Genomic DNA, 17,579 nt, shown 5'->3' on the forward strand with positions numbered 1-17,579 from the left:
TATTAGACGATTCAAAAGCACTTGTAAAGTTTACTTGGATAAAAATATATTCTATTCGATTCTATATTCTCGTGCCGCTTTTATACCTTCTCATTCTAAATTCTGTATTCTTCACCCTATTCTAATTCCGAGGAGTGACTTAGGAAAGATCCTATTAACATGCCGAGTGACGTTTTACGTAATTAATTAATTTAATTGCACCCAATTTACGAGCGTCAAGCTGTAATTAAATTTATAACAACGAACTAGACCTCTAATTAAAACAAACGACAAAACTTTTAAATAGACCCTTTGGGCTTTACTTCAGCTATTAAAATATGTTATTTAGTGATTTTGCAATTTTCTTAAGGATAAATAAATAATGTCCAAACTTTCATGCCTAACGCTGAACTAAGAATCAACAGGTGTCAACCAACATGCTGACCGAGAGGGTCGCACGCTTGTTGCATTGCTTTACTAATGTTTCAATAAAATAAATAAAATAAAATGTTTCCATTTCTGTATATTCAGTAGGTACCTACCTACCTATTCAAAATTGTACAAAAGATCCAATCTTCCAAACAACTAACATTCTACTATCGTATCCACCATGGAATACAAATTACACTTCGTGGTATCCACATACGACGATGCAAACCTATACCTAGTACGCAACAGGTTGAGATAGCAACCTGGGAGGGAACACCACGCACACGCACAGCCCCCGCGCTAACCCGGTGCGGGCGAGCGCAGGTGACGTGCAGGTGAACGGGACGTTCCCTCCGCCTCATACCCCGATTGCCACTTCGACCTGTCGCGGACTGTAAGTAAAAAGCTGAATTTACGTTACTTATACGAATTTATGCTGGACGCGCGATGGGTTAATTTAAGACAGACGATCTGAAAGACGCTATATTATGACTAGGAAACAAAACTCTTACATAAGATCATTCAGAAATCAGGACTCACGAAACATGGCACGTAATTAGGGTATTTAAAACACTAGTGTGAGTAATTGTACACTAAATTCAACTAGATGAATTATTATTATTAATTACAGCTGTATGCCTCGGCACCTCGAGCCCGATTAAAATACTTTTTGAAAAGTTGGAAATCATAGGTTTTGAAGCGAAGCTTCATATCGCGCGTCATGTGCTTCATTTGCAGTGAGTGAAATTAAAATTAAAACTCGTCACCGCATCTACCATCATCACCTTTCACCGTTACCGCCGCCGAGCAAATAAAGTAACTTTGAAAAGAAATCCGGCAGGAAATATTGTACATCGACCTTTAGAAAGAGATAGCGGTTTCAATCAATCCATAAATTAAATATTTATTTCAGGACAAATAAAACTGTAGCTCATTTTAAACTTAAATTCTTATTTATTGAGAAAACAATGTGTTCGGATATCACATTTTATCACGTTAATTTCAGGTTCAATAAAAGTTTTTTCCATAGACATTCTATAGATTTATTTATTAGGGCGTTGTTCCCGCAACTGTCGCGCCAGCCACGCTATCCCGTCGGGCAACCCGGAGCCGGTGAGCGCGCTACATGCGCAAATGTGCCACGGCTTGTCTGCTATACGCTCCAAAGCTAGTGCTGGAAACAAAACAAAATTTAAAAAACCGACTTCCAAAACCACTGCAAAGTAAAAAATAACTTTTGTTCCTACACGTGTAGGTATGTTGAAGTCGTTTTGTTTACCAGCGGCAACTTGGGTGGCAGACAAGGCGTGTGATGCGTCGCTCTTATTAGCGAGGACCAGCAGTGGAATCCGACGTCCGAACATATCCGGGTGCGCTAACATCAGCTCCAGCTCTTCGCGAGCCACCACTAGAAATAAAATTTATTAGATTGAATTTGAATTTGAATTGATGAAAGAAATGAATGATGAGAAAGATGAATTGATTTGATTAAATTAGTTATAGAATATGATGGCACGAAAAATGGAATATAATATAAACAATTTTTTGGTAAGTGCTGTTGAACCCATAAGTAAACATTTGCGTATCCCTTAAACTCTCAACTCTCACAGAATACTTATTCAGTTCCTGACCGCTGTATGCTTATTTAGCTACAAGCTTATCAGCGCGACTTCGTCCGCGTGGACTACATAAATTTTGAAACCCCTATTTTTACCCCCTTATGGGTTGAATTTTCAAAAATCCTTTCTTAGCGGATGTCTACGGCATAATATGCCTAATTTCAGCCCGATCCGTCCAGTAGTTTGAGCTGTGCATTGATAGATCAATCCGTCAGTCAGTCAGTTAGTCAGTCAGTCAGCTTTCCCATTTATATATTTAGAAGGAGAAGTAGATGACCGGGTAGTCAAAGGCTACCCGAGCAGAGAAGGCTAATCCACCAAGCACATTTTAATGATTACCCAATCGTAGATGATCAGCAGCATCTACGACAAAGATGACAGCGTTGGTATAACGGTAGTGGCGTTCCCATAAGGCTCGCATACGTGCTGCACCAGATACATCCCAAGCACTAAAGGATACACCGCCGCCTGTAAGGAAACGTAGGCATATAAGTCCCGCAAATTGCTAATGCGTGTGGCTGCCATTTTAGTGACTACTCTGAAGCACTACACTGAAGTTTCTAGCCGATGGTATATTTTATTTCGGCTGACGTCAAAATGATGTCATTTCGATGTTAATGAGACATGGTTCCAGCGCAATAACAATTTGCGGGACATATACTAAGTATGTACATATAAGTATAGTGCCTAAGCGACAGGTCGAGATGGCAATCGGGGTATTAGGCGGGGAATACAATAATATCTACCGCACACCCGCACGTCACCCGCACTATCCCGCACCGGCTCAGCACGACCTCGACCTGTGGTGTTATACCTACTTATAGTTCTATTCAACATAACTGATACTGATACGACCCGCTAAGGTTTGAAATGTTCTTCGGCTGTCAAAGATTCCTGTCACGTACCATGAATATCTTCAAGGCTAGAGTAAAAAGGCATATTCTAGGCAAGCATGCTCCAATTTTTACCTCGTCATTGTGATTATTTGTTTGTTGTTAAACGCAAGCCAGGACCACTTATCCTGTTCCAGCTATTGCGATTCACTGGTCATTACTAAAAATTCTTATTTACGATAGGAGGACACCCTCCCGTTAGCTTCGATTTATCCCCCATATGCCATATCCCTTCCAAGTTAGCCCGGTTCCATCTTCGAATGTATCATCACTTACCATCAAGTAAGATCGCAGTCAAAGGCTAACTTGTAAAAAAATAAAAAATCCTAAGGGTCTCCCTCTCCATATTTTTATTCGAACATCAACTTTATCGATTGGTTTTTATTGGAGTTATGAATGTTATGATAGTATTACATATTACGAATAAATCAACATAAGAATCGATTGTACTGCCCTGATGTAACTTTAGTCAATGAGCCACTCTTCCAAGATAATATTATGTTTATTTTCTCGAAGCTCGTAGGTATTGAATTAAACATGTACTTAGGTCCAAAGGCACTCCAAGGGTATGTTACACCAACCCTCATAAATTTTATCAATCTCATCAAATCCAAATGTAAAGTAAATAGAAAGAATAAGATATTATATTATGAACAATGCCAGAGACAGAGGGTTAGATGGAAATTGCGCACTCGGTTTACTTTGCTTGTTTGTGTGTCTGTTATTTAAACTGTTTGTGTGTAAACTCTTTGTCTCGATATATAAAAGGAAAAGCTGACTGACTGACTGAGTGACTGATCTGTCAATGCACAGCTCAAACTACTGGCTTGCTACTCGCACTTGGCCGTCGTTCCGTAGCCGAAGTAACAGGTAGAAAGTCTACATTTTCACAGAATGTGTATTTCCATTGCCGCTATAACGACAAAATATAGTGAAAATTTAAAAATAGCCACTAAAAAAATTAAAAGGTGTTATTTCTTGCACGATGGAACCCTTCGTGTGCGAACGCGACTCGCACTTGACCGGTTTTTATGACAGATTATATTGTAACCAAGATCTCACTCTGAAAATTGTCCTGCTGGTGGGCGACCGTGGGCACAGTGAGCGCTGCTCGTTGCTCGGGCGGCCGCAACGCGTTCAGTAATGAGCTCTTCCCACTGTTGTCTAAGCCCAGAACTAGAACCGTGGCCTGTGTCACTCCTCCGCCCATCCACGCTGTCAACTTGTCCAATAGACCCATAGTGGATAGCCTTTAAATGTTCCTTAAAGTTCATCAGTATAAATGAATTAGTGAAGTATGGTTTATGTACACCAAAATAAAACTGAAAATAATTAAATTATCATCATCATCATCATCATCCGATCGACGTCCACAACTGGACATAATATAGTACGCAACAGGTCAAAATGACAATCGGGGTATGAGGGGCGGGGGGACGCCCCGCAAACCCGCACGTCACCCCGCGCTATCTCGCACCGAATTAGCGCGGGGTCTGTGCGGGTGTGTGGGGCGTCTCCTCCCCCGATTGCCCTCTCGACCTGTCGCGGACTATATGCCCAGAGTAAGGAGGGTATCATATAAGCCTCTTGTAAGTACTTCCACAATACCAGTAAAATAAAACATTTAAAACATAAAAATAGGTATAGATAAAATTATTAGCGGCTTTAATCGCTTTAAAGCGATTTTTTTTTCAACACTTACATCTAGCCTTACATGGAATTCGCTAGTGTAACATTATACTTATAGTACGTGACAGGCCGAGATGGCAATCTGAGTATGACCCGCACGTCACCCGCACTGTCCTGCATCGGGTTAGCGCCGGGGCTGTGCATGTGTGCGGGGCGTCCCCACACCGATTGCCATCTCGACCTATCACGTATTGTAAAAATTAAAATCAGCGGAAAGATGAAAAGGTATGAAAATGAAAGCTTGAGATAAAATTCATAAACATTTCCACATACCGTCACGTAAAAGGAGTCCTGGATGACAGTGAAGAAGATTATCTGCGCATGGGTACTCTACTCTTCTACAGCTCGAGAAGTGACAGTGTAACTAATGAACCAAAGGCGCAGCGGAATAGACACCAGCGCCGTTGCACCCCTCTTTGGACCATCAAATAAATTGATAAATTACCAGTACAAGTTAAAGGTCAGAATTCTTTTACTTGACGGTGTATTCAATTTGGGTTTCGGTACTTACTCGTACTAACTTCAGAAGAATGATGTTGATTTTGGTTTTGAATCTATGTTTAATAGCGCCTCGGGCCTGTTAGAGATGATGCAGGTTCAATAAATGATCTCACTTTACACGACAGATAATAAATAGATGAAGGTTTCACATCTAAACCTCAATTTTGTGAGTTTTGCTTTCTATCGACTTAACTAAAGCCTAAAGGGATCTAAGGTTGCTATGGCAAATAGCCGTACAAACACGAAGTATATGTACAAATTTCATGTAATTGGCTAACTTTCTTTATAAATGTTGATTTCAAGATGTTGAATAAAACAAGTAGATAAATGTATGAAAGTCTTAATTAAACTTAATAATTACGCTATAGCTACTAGTTTATCACAGTTTCGTACACGCAGTTTCATTATTCTTCACGTTAGTCCCACAATTCAAACCACTGCACTTTTTTTGTCCACAATCACAGTTTCCACTTTCACAGTCAGTAGTCTCCCTTCAAGGGGACAGATGGCGTGTATATCTCCTCGGGAGTCTTGCCTCGCGTTTCAGGAACTGCGAAGATTGCGAATAGAGCATATGACAGGGTTATCACAGCGCCGAGGATCAGCCCTGTCCGAAGACCGCCAGCGGCGACGACTGCTGGGAACACTGCTACTTATTGCATTTCTACGCAAGCGCCTGCTGTTACCAGCATCAGAGACAATCCACGGTACTGGAATAAGAAAATGATAACAAATAAGTTTAAATAATACCATTGACTTATTAGACGTCTTAACAAGCGAACTACTAAGTTAATTATCCAATGTACCCAATGACTACTATCCATTAGTGATAAAAAAATACTTAAAGAGAAAATACTCAAAAAATATAACCTAGGCACTCGTAAGAAGGATTTTTGGAAATTCTACCCCCGAGGGTTAAATAGATATCCTTCAAGTTCCTTTAAAATTATTATTTAGGCTGTCAATTAAAAATGAAGGAAAACATGTTTCGCGATTTTTGGTTTCACCCTGAGATGGTTAAAAAGAGGATTAAAGTATGAAAATCCGTCATTTTTCCATGTTCTGGTTATACATATATATTTTGGCTTTCGGTCAAAAATGAAGCAGTAAGCACCTACATGTTTCAGCGTTTTTGGAAACTCCACTCCTTCACTAATTTTCAAAAGTTTTACTCAAGTGCAGCTAGTTAAATATATGGTTTCTCAGCTATATCTACCTGGTAATGGAACATGTCAGCGAGTATAGCATACGGAGCAGGCTGGAGGCCGGCGGAGTCCGCGGCAATAGCGAAGGCGATAGCGACGGCCGTGCCACTGGTGCTGATGCCTACCAACCAAGCCGCCAGCGCCAAAAATACTCCCGTTAGTACCGCGCACCAAACCAGCAGCGGCTGGAAAATAACATTGCAAAAAATAATTATACCTACTGGATAGGTATAGATGACACCAGCTGGACTCACGTGGTTACTAGATACACAGAGTAAGGATGGTATGTTATTGTAGTCGAATATAAAAATTATAAAATACATTCTACTACTTACATGTTGTATATTTCGTAGTAAACGTGAATATTTACGCGTGCATTGCGCGGTGATAGCCTAGTGGTTAAGAATCCGAATTCTCCTTTTCGCGGTTCGTTCCTGGTCACGCACTTCTAACTTTTCGGAGCTATGTGAGTTTTAAGGTCATTAATTATCACTTGCTTTAACGGTGAACGAACAAACACATCGTAAGGAAACCTTCGCGGCTGAGAGTTCTCCATATTACGTTCTCAAAGGTAGGCAAGTAATTAGTACCTACTTAAAGTCTGCCAATCCGCAGCGGCGGGACTATGACCTAAACCCTCCTCATTCTGAGAGGAGAGCCTTGCTCAGTATTGGGTCCGCGATGGGTTGATTATAATGAAACGTGTATAACTGTCACTTTTCCTTGGACAGTTTTTTTTTAATTCACCACCCACTGCCACGCCTACAACTAAAACAAATCTAACTATTCCTCATTTAAATCGTTGTCCTCTCTCAAAGTCAAAGTCAAAGTCAAAGTCAAATGATTTATTCAAATAGGTAATAAATTACTCTTATTGATTGTCTGGTATAGTGTTAGATTTGTAAGATAATATAGTGGTGATAATTATAACGCAAACTTAAAACTAAAGCTACGAGGGTTTTCCAATTCGAGGGTTCTCCTCATTTTTATCTACCTATGGACCCTTTCATAATACTTGCGGGGCGACGTCGCATCGTAAAAACCTACGACAACAGCACAACGCATCGTGGAATTACATGGGAAAGGTGCGACATCATTCTTGCGATGCGACGTCGCACCACAAGTTTAGTATTGTGGCATGGAGCGGACCTGAGACAAAGTTATTCAAGAAACCAAAACTCACCCGTCGTCCCAACCTTTTCGACGAGATAAAGTGATAGGGCTGACGTTGCTAGCTGAACCGCCCCGATTATTACAGCATGCCTTGCTGGTGTCACCAACTCTACAGGCATTGCTCTATGATCAATAGGCATCATTGTCACTACAGCTAAATCGTCACTTGATGTCACTATATTATCCATTAACTAGATATTGTCACAGTGTTGTTCGTAACTTGTTCTGTAACAGTAATATCTTGTGGCAGTGTTGCCTTCTTCGCGTGCAAGAACAAATAACGTTCAGCATATTGCAGGGATGGCAAGAACACCGCATGCTTCTTGTCCTATGACTGCTATAGCGCCAATGATGAATGCTCTTCGTCTTTGGACATCTTTCACTGTAAAAATTAATTAATGTTATTACAGTGAAAATTCCTTTAAGTACGTTTATGCGATTACAGTAGTGCTCAGAGTGTCGATAGATGTAAAATACTAAACTAATGTTAATGGTTTCAATATACGAATTATGAAATTTTAAATTTTGATACACGATAAGTAGGTACAATTAATTTAGAAATCCAAAAAAAATACTTTATTTCATAGCTTCTTAAGTTTTCATTCCATCAGCAGTTATTAAATTGGCCACATACCTGTTAGGTATATAAACGTCATACTACCGATGTAAAAATAAACTTAATGCATATTATTATTGTCGTTATTTGAATTATTTTGATCTTTTTATCAAAATTGTACAGAATCATGTAACCATAGTTACATTATAGGTACGTAGTCAAGAATTAGGTTAAACTTTGAAGAAACATCAAAGGACAGGTAAGTAATCTATTCTCCGAAAGTTAAAAGCTTCCTCTGTAAACATGCAAAAGGGCAACTCTAAGAACCAGCGTACCTATTGATAGCATCTTTGGTGATGATATAAAAGATCTGATTATTTTGACTGACTTGATCTAATGTTCATAACTATCCATGATCATCTGGAATGATTCTGCTAACAGACATATATACCTGTATGCCCGCGACAGGTTGAAATGGCAATCGGGGTATGAGGCGGGGGGACTCCCCGCACACCCGCATGTCACCTGCGCTCGCCCGCACCGGATTATGCGGGGGCTGTGTGTGTGTGCGGGGGTTGTGCGGGGCGTACCTCCCGGTTGCCATTTCAACCCTGTCGCATACTATACCTACTTAAAAAATCCTGTATCAGTACCTTATTATGAATGCGAAAGTGTGTTTGTTTGTTGATTTGTTAGTTGTGTTATTTTGTTGGTTTGTTGGTTTGTTGGTTTGTTTGGTTTGAGGTTTGTTGGTTTGTTGGTTTTGTCCTTCAATCACGTCGCAACGGTGCAACGGATTAACGTGATTTTTGCACGGGTACAGATAAAGACCTGGAGGGTGCATAGGCTACTTTTTATTTTGGAAAATCCTAGAGTCCCACGGGATTTTTAAAAAATTTAATTCCACGCGGATTGAAGTCGCGGCATCAGCTAGTTATGTTATAAAAGGTGTAACGCACACATTTCCTTGGCAAGGCTGAAGGGGGGTCTGTTCGATCTCGGGTGGTGGAAGTTTGGCTAACTCGGTCTCCAACGCGGGGGTCATCTTCTGACATACCGCGAAACCACGCCAGAGCGACACGTGCCTCCTGCAATAGAAATTTTTCATATTTTCAAAACCAACCGCGTAGGTATGTATAGTACGCGACAGGTCGGAATGGCAATCGGGAGGGAACGCACCGCACACACCACACAATCTCTGTGCTAATCCGGTGCGGGTTGGCGATGTGCATCTCAATCTGTCCTCGAACAATAGGGCGGCAGAAAGTAATGTACATCGGCCTTTAGAATGTCATTTCGGCTTTGTAGAGTGTTGTCTCCTGTCTCTCACTGAGACCGACAAACCGTCATATACTTATATGACAAACGTCATATAGGTATATGTATATGACGTTTTGTCGGTCTCAATAACAGGGACAACGCTCTACAAATCTGCTATCTCCTTCTAACTGTCGATGTACATTACTTTCTGCCGCGTACTGTACTTCGCTTTGACATGAATTGAAGCAACATGAAAGTATAGGTATTTAATTATATTTTCTCTATTTTATTAAAAAATAATCTTATTTCTATCATAAGTAAGTTATAATTCTGACGTAAAATCCTACCTTTTCCGCATAGTTGAAAGAGATAAGGCTTAAAGTTAAAGAAGGCAAATAATAATACTTTTTTATCAAGTGCGTTTCAATTTTGGGTTACCTTATTTTCCCCCTTAGCGCGAGAAACGACGGAGGACTCAGGCACAAAGGAGAAAACGATGCAATGTCCTAAAGCTAGTTCCCAAGCACCACCACAGCAACTGTCCAATAACAAGATCATAGTTTAAAACTTTTTCGGGTCGAGTTACACATACTGTATACGTTTGAACATTAGATGAAGCCGGCATTGTATCGGCTTTCTTCCTATAGCCCACCAAAGGTTAAGGTGTCCACTTTGCCCGGCACTGACCAAAAATTGTAATTTACACCAACATTCAAATCTGTGCGGTACAACTTGCAGCATGCGATCTGCATCGCCCGCCCTCCCCAATACTAAGAACTTTGAAAAGCAAGCAATACGCACAACCAACACGCAACACCACACAAATCTTCTAGAACACAACGTACGTTTCACTCCGACACAGAAGCAATCCACAAGATGTCACACTATATTTTGCAATTTTTGCATTGTGGAGTTTACATCTCCTGAGAATTATGTCCTCGTATCAAATTTAATTGATTACAGCAGGAGAAACTTGCCAACGATGGGGAAAAGACAATGTAACTACGCTACGTAGCTACGTACCTGTGAGACAAAGCGGAGTCTGCGGCCAGATACATGATCAGCACACCTGCGTTGTGGATCAATGCGAGCGCTGATACTGCTGCTCCGCGATATTTTTCACTGCACATCTGTAATACGGTAAAGTAGAAATTAAAAAGTGACTTAGACGTTGGACGCTTATTTCCTAAACTAGTAAAATGTGTAAATATTTAAAATATTGATCATCATCATTGTTAACCGATAGATGCCCATGGCTGGACATAGGTCTGTTGTAAGGGAATCCAGTGGCTGCCTACGACTCGTTTCATGTCGTCTGTCCACCTAGTGTCCACATGCATGCACAGCACAGATGCACATACATTGTAGTGTTTTGATATACACTTGAATAAGTCCTCATTGCGTCGGTCCATCGTGCTGGAGGGTACTCCACATTACGCTTACTTATATAAACGGTCTGCACTCTAGGATTGTTTGGCTCTAACAACCATCACCCCTACGACAAATATGGCCTGCCCGAAGCTTGGTCCTCCTACGGATCTCCTTCGCATTACATCCCATTTTAGATATTTTCCTCGGAAATTCCTAACCATAGTTAAATGAGCTACTTTCGAATTTGTGGCTGCGGTCGTTTGTCAGTGTTCACATTTCAGCACCATACGTAAGCACTATTATTAGGAGGATTTTTAAATAAATTAGTGGAAATGCAAACCTCTCTCGCTAACAACGGCGAAAGTGCCCAAGCAGCAGCAATACCAAGACCTGTGCCTGCAATCCGTGCCGCCACTATCACCACACTCGCCGCCCCACACACTCGCCAATTTCAGCGACCAGCATATCTGAGGAAAAGTCACGAATAATACACTACATAGATACTGCGAAAGTTATTTCCCCGAGGGCTACAAGGTGAAATGACATCGGAACATGGCCTCTATTAGAGACACGTTATTTACTAGAAAAATCATAGATAGTATCTACTGAAAAAAATATATCTGTAGATATGAGAATTGTATTCATTACTACCTGATGCACGCGACTTCGTCCGCGTGGGAATTAGGTTTTTTAAAAATCCTGTGGGAACTCATTGATTTTCCGGGATAAAAGTTGCCTATTTCACTCTCCAGGTCTTTATCTAAACCCTGCAAAAATCATGTCAATCCGTTGCACCGTTGTGACGTGATGAAGGACAAAACCAACAACCAATAAACCAACAAACCAAACAACAAACACACTTTCGCATTTATAGTAAGGGTACTGATGTTACTCCTCGAAACATATTGTTGTGTTCGTAGGTATGTCTGAAAATTGTCTCTTAGTGGGGTACTCTACATGCAAAACCCTCAGAATACAGATCTGTTTCTGAGGCAAAAACCTCAATTTACTTTATCCAGCGGTTTGAGCTGTATGTTAATGTCATACAGTGGGTAATTCTTCCTATAAATGTTCAATGTTTCGCAGTACATAATGTGTGCTAATTCTATTGTACACAATCTCTAAACTGAATTAACAGGTCTAAATCTAGTGCTCCCCTTTTCCGCAGGGAACAATTGAAGGACATGGCAATATATTTAGACCCATCATTTAAATTTAGTTTTGAGATTGTGTTTAAGAGAATTAGCCCTCAAATCTACCGCATATCAAGCATAGGAGAGCAATTGTTCATATGGCCAGCTTATAGATAAAACTTTACAAGATACTCCCAAGCCAAAAGCCCCGATCCACACACACGTACCTATTTCACTGGAAGCTTGGTCAGCATACAATGCCGGCATCATAGCTCCTACCCACAGAAATCTTAACTAAGGTTTCTATGCTCCTACCTCATAAATTAAACGTCGCTTGTACTAACCACGAAGGAAAAAGGAAATGTCCCTAATAGTGCGACTTTTCTTCCGCAACAAGGGCTCGAGCACTGAGAGGAACCCCCACCAGCGGAGGCGGTAAACGTTGTACGAACAATGACTGCCGCTCGGGATGCTTTCGGGAACCAACCTCGCCACTTGCCAGAGATACCCAGCCTAGTGCCAGCCCGAATGATAGAGTTGGTATGTTAACTGCGAACATAAACAAAAGTTTGGGAAAGAAAGTTTGATGGCAATTTTTTTTTTAATTTATAGACTAGCGCTTGGCAATCAGAGCTGCTGGCAAGTGATGATGCAGCCTAAGATGGAACGCGCTTGCCTAGAAGATGTCTATTCATTCTTGACAGGATTTTTATGCCTACCACAGTAGGTAATATTTAACGGATCTCGTTGCGTACGTAATTATTGTACTGCTAGTACTATTTAAAGTGTTCTACTGTATTTATAGCGACTACGGTCTTGATGCTCTGTTGTCCAAGCTAAATAATTTCGTAATTAGATTCGGAATTAGTGTGTCCGGCTCAAATTAAGAAATAATAGTTTCTAAGAAAATTACGTTTTTAGAGGATTTGGTGCTAATGAGGAATATGGATAGGTAATAAGGTATACTTTCAGCTAGACATATTTTCTCGCTTTTAGTATATTATAATTATTATAGGAACCATAGGCTTGAGAAATGTCCGATAATTGTAAACATTTCTAAACTAAAGAGTCAGGTCAAATGCATTGCTATGCCTTTCACATTTCACAATGCTGCTTGCGGAAAAGGATAGCGGTAGATGTAGAGCTGTCAAATTTGATACACAATCTCAAGTTTCATCATGATCAGCCCATGACCAGCTCACTGTAGAGCATGGGTCTCCTCTCAAATGAAAAGGGTTTGGTCATAGTGCACTGCGCTGGCCAAGGACGCATTGGCAGACTTCACATATCTTTGAAAGCATTATGGAGAACTCTCAGGCAGGTTTCCTCACGATCACATAACTCCGAAAAATTAGTGGTACGTACCCGGGATCGAACCCCCGACGTCTTAACCACCAGGCTATCGCAGCTTCTGTAGTTAAATACGTATGTCATTTAGACTTGTCATTTTAGTTTAGAGACTGTGTACAACTGACAACAGAATTAGACATATTATTATTATGTACTGGTTATGAGCATAATATTATTTACTTTACTTTTTTTACGTGCTTTCCGGTTTGTGTTTGGTTTTTATAATCGATCAAGTAAATACTTACTTCCAGAAGGCCAAGAGCACCCTGTGCAAGCATATCTTTTGCAACTTAGCATACAAGCCAAAATATATATTTGTCGTAGGAAATGTTGTAATAGATGACTACGTGAGATGAGAGAGTCAATATTAAGAGCACAAATAAAATAATAACTGTAGGTACGTGTACAAAATAGATAATACCTAAAACTACAATATTATAACTACAAATCTATACCTACCTACTAATCTATACCGTTACTACTACTTATTATATAGTTTGTGTCAATACTTAAGGCGAGTCACCGAGGCTAAAGCAAAAAACTGGTTTGCTAGATCAAATGTTTTAGGTATTTACTATTAAATAATGACCTTGCTAAAATATACAATATACCTAAAGACATTGTCTAAAGAATGTGCTACTTTGATACACAATAGGAAGTACTTCACTCGATCAAATAAAATCTTGAAATAAGCCGAAATAAAAGTCTAAAACGAATTGTTTAATACTAATATTTCTGACTTGGCAAATAATTTTTATATGGAAATATTTGTCTTTAAGTACTACAGAGAACCTGCTAAATTTTGGTTTCAACAGGACTTCTATAATTTATTAAATTCAAATTTAACGCTTGAAACACAGAATTTGAACGTTGCCAAGCGGTTTACTTCAAAGCCGCGCTGCCCGCCTCGGTGACTCGCCTTAATAATATTAGGTACTAGCAGTTGCCCGCAACTTCGTCCGCGCAGAATTACCGTTTTGATACCTAGTAGTTAGTAGTTCTGTGGTAGTAGTAGCTTAGATCACATTGTACTACGTCACGTTGGTTATCACACCAGCCATGCCAAAAATTCCCATGGTCGTTTGGCATGCAGATAGCTATTATGATGTAGACATCCGCTAAGAAAGGGTTTTTGAAAATTCAACCCCTAAAATAGAGGTTTGAAATTTGTGTAGACCACGCGGATGAAGTCGCAAGTATAAGCTAGTTTTATAATATGGGTAATGATGATTTATGAACATTTTGTAAAAATAAACTACCTACCAGTAGGTATGATGGTAAATTGTGAATTATCTAAGTAAGAGCTCCCGTGGCGTGTGCTGCATTAAATAGGTATGGAGAGAGAGCCAGCGCGTGCCAGACCTTCATTATTTTATAAAAAGCTGAAAGTTTCTCTGTGTACTGTCCCCAACACTGGAAGGAATGTTCGTTTAGATGTTTATTTGGATCATGGAGGCTTTGGGGATAACAGGTAATAAAGGTGTAAAAAATCTTACGTCAAAGTATAAAGTCTAATTGTTTTATATTTTCTTCGGATTAGTATTGGAAATCACGTCATGCATTGCCAGACACTTACTGTCGTAGGAACCCTCGCCAGACACCCTTAAACACTTATTTATTAAACTTTAAAGGTGTCTGGCAGGGGGTTACCACCATACTAAGTGGCAATGCATGACGTAATTTCTGATACTATTCTGAAAAAAGTATTAAAAAAATAGACTTTATAACTACTAATTAACGTAAGATTTTTTACACCTTTATTACCTGTTATCTCCCAAAGCCACCATGATCCAAACAAATAACCAAACAAACTTTCCTCCTAGTATTGGGGACAATGCGCAGAGAAACTTTCAGCCTTTGTAAAATAAGGAAGCTTTAGCACACGCTGGCTCTTAGGCCAGTAGTTAAAGTTACACGAAAACAATGATTACCTACTTGTATTGAGTATGTAATGCATAATTGGTGATAGCCTAGTGGTTAAAACGTTGGCCTTCTATTTGAGAGGTCGGAGGTTCGTTCGTTCGTTCCGGGCATGCACCTCTAACTTTTGGAATTATGTGCGTTTTAAGCAATTAAAATATGTTAGTTGCTTTATCGGTAAATGAAAACATAGTAAGGAAATCTGCATACTTCAGAGTTCTCAATCTCAATAATGTTCTCAAAGGCGTGTGAAGTCTGTGAATTCGCTCTAGGCCAGCGTGGCGGACTATGGCCTACACCCTTCTCATGCTGATAGGAGACCCGTGCTTAGTAGTAGGCCGGTGATAGATTGATCGTGATGATGATGTATGTAATGTAGAATAAATAGTTTCTCTCAAGCTACCCGTGCGTAGCCGGTCCGGATCACTAGTTAAATATAACATAACTTACTCAAAAGGACAATCAGCACCTGATTGATAGCACCTTTGATGCTGGCTAACCGAGCTCGCCAGGGACTTCGCACAGTCATTATTATTCACACTTTACTCTAGTAGTTACACTGGTGTCCAAAATATTTACCACAAGTAAGTAGATAGGTACCTAGATATTATAATTTTACTGACAGTTTTATCACAAATCATAAATTGTTGTTTATTTTTAATAAGTACCTAGGAGAATTATTTATAATTAATAATCTGTTCATTTATAATTCACTTGTGATTCGTAAACTATTGTAAACAATGTGGATTTTCGATCGGCAAGCACACGTCAGGCTTGGTTCTCGATTGTTACTATTCTATGACCGGCGCGGGAGTTTACAGTCTTAAAAACAAGCGATACCCTGCTTAATTTTTCTACATCACTCTTTTAAAGTCACCTTGGCTTTTTCCAATATAATTATCCTCTGGCATACATCCAACTCTTACACTGACGATTAGAAAAGACGCTCTGGGAATGTCCTGTCTAAACCTAAGGTCACTGTGACTCAATACCTGAGATTAGCGAAAACAGACAGAAAATCTCGGCAAAAGGACTTTGTTTTATGATAGGTAGGTAAGTAGGTAATGATATCTATTTCTATTTTTGTTGGCGATGGCGAGAAAACTTCTCCCAAGATATTTGGTTATTTGATGCTTTGAGACAGAGATCGAGAAAAACTCGTACTACCCATAGCCACCAATTGGGTGGTTCCAAAGAATGCACCGATGCACCCACTTTGACCACTTATGACCCCGAAATACATGTAAGTACCGTGTCCAACCTGAACACGAGGCGTATGACTGCACAGTGTACCAAAAACAGATCTCAGACTGGAGCTTCTGTATTTTACCTGTTTACAACCTGCGCAGGTTGAACTTCAGATTGGATTATTGTTTGGCGATCATCGTAACTATACCGGCTTGATGAATGGTACGAGGTGTCTCCATTTCCATAGGCGCGGGGTCCTCTGGTACTGCAGATGTTCATTAGCGGCGGTAATCATTTAACATCAGGTAGCCGCCTGTTCGTTTGCCTCGCTAATTTTTTAATTCTAATTGAATCAGCTCTCATAATTTGATCTCGGCAGACAAATCCTGCTTAGCAAAGTCAATAATAGTTCAGTTTCAGTAGACTACTGCTCTCCAGGATCTCTACCAAAATCACCACTGGCGGAGAAAACTATTTATCTTCCTACCCGGCGGACGACCAGATGACTCTGAAAAGTACAGCTCGCTGAGCTCTAAGGAAAACTTTATTAGGTAGGTAGAAGTAGTACAGACTGCCACATGAGATATATATATCCCTAAGTTTACTAGTTATTAAGTATTCTCTGCTACTACGTAGTTATGTATTAGGTATTTGACCGTAAAAACATTACGTACAGTTAAATACGTAAGTATTTACTATCGCGGAATAATCTAACGACTTATAGTTTTGAATTAACCCTGAATATTTAGGTTTTATGATTTCCGTCATTGTAAGATTCCCTACTACATTTAAAAACAAGGAAAAGTGAACCTACTCGCAGCTACAAATTGATGATATATAATAAATTCGCACGTGAAGTGCGTAGGTACCTACTACCTACTTATACTTACGGCGCTAGTTGAACGTGATTGGAATGAGAGTATTGCGGGCATCCCAATACGCAATTATTGTTTGAATTTAGCACTGTATATAGCGTTGTATTGTCCCCAACACAGGGAGGAACGATCAGCGACTATGAAATTTGGATCCTGGTGACTTTGGGAGATAACAGGTAATAAAGGTGTAAGTACAAAATCTTACGTCAAAGTACCTATAAAGTCTTTTTATATTTTCTTCGGAATAAGTTAGAAATCACGTCATACATTGCCAGACATTTGTCGTGGCAAACCCCTGCCAGATACTAAGTGTTCACCTTTATTACCTGTTTTCTCCTGAAGCCACCATGATCCAAACTTCATAGTCACTGATCGTTCCTTCCTGCAGTGTTGGGGACAATACACAGAGAAGCTTCAGCTTATCTCTAAAATATCTAA

At 39.9% G+C, this 17,579-nt stretch overlaps 1 protein-coding gene across 1 annotated transcript; it reads right to left on the reverse strand.

Moving 5' to 3' along the window:
• Nucleotides 1-1,451: 1,451 nt before the first annotated feature.
• On the reverse strand, nt 1,452-15,863 carry LOC117983854 (uncharacterized). The gene is given in 22 exon segments (XM_069499841.1): nt 1,452-1,582; nt 1,688-1,816; nt 2,367-2,495; nt 3,983-4,170; nt 4,635-4,790; nt 5,131-5,186; nt 5,779-5,820; nt 6,327-6,500; nt 7,499-7,513; nt 7,515-7,663; nt 7,721-7,870; nt 9,004-9,026; nt 9,028-9,132; nt 9,224-9,282; nt 9,743-9,820; nt 9,822-9,842; nt 10,324-10,434; nt 11,016-11,102; nt 11,104-11,142; nt 12,153-12,172; nt 12,175-12,357; nt 15,529-15,863. Coding segments are annotated over 22 exon segments (2,124 nt in total). The 5' UTR covers nt 15,608-15,863.
• Nucleotides 15,864-17,579: the final 1,716 nt, after the last annotated feature.

The sequence above is a fragment of the Maniola hyperantus genome, chromosome 7 (assembly GCF_902806685.2).
Source record: "Maniola hyperantus chromosome 7, iAphHyp1.2, whole genome shotgun sequence".
Taxonomy (NCBI): Eukaryota; Metazoa; Arthropoda; class Insecta; order Lepidoptera; family Nymphalidae; genus Maniola; species Maniola hyperantus.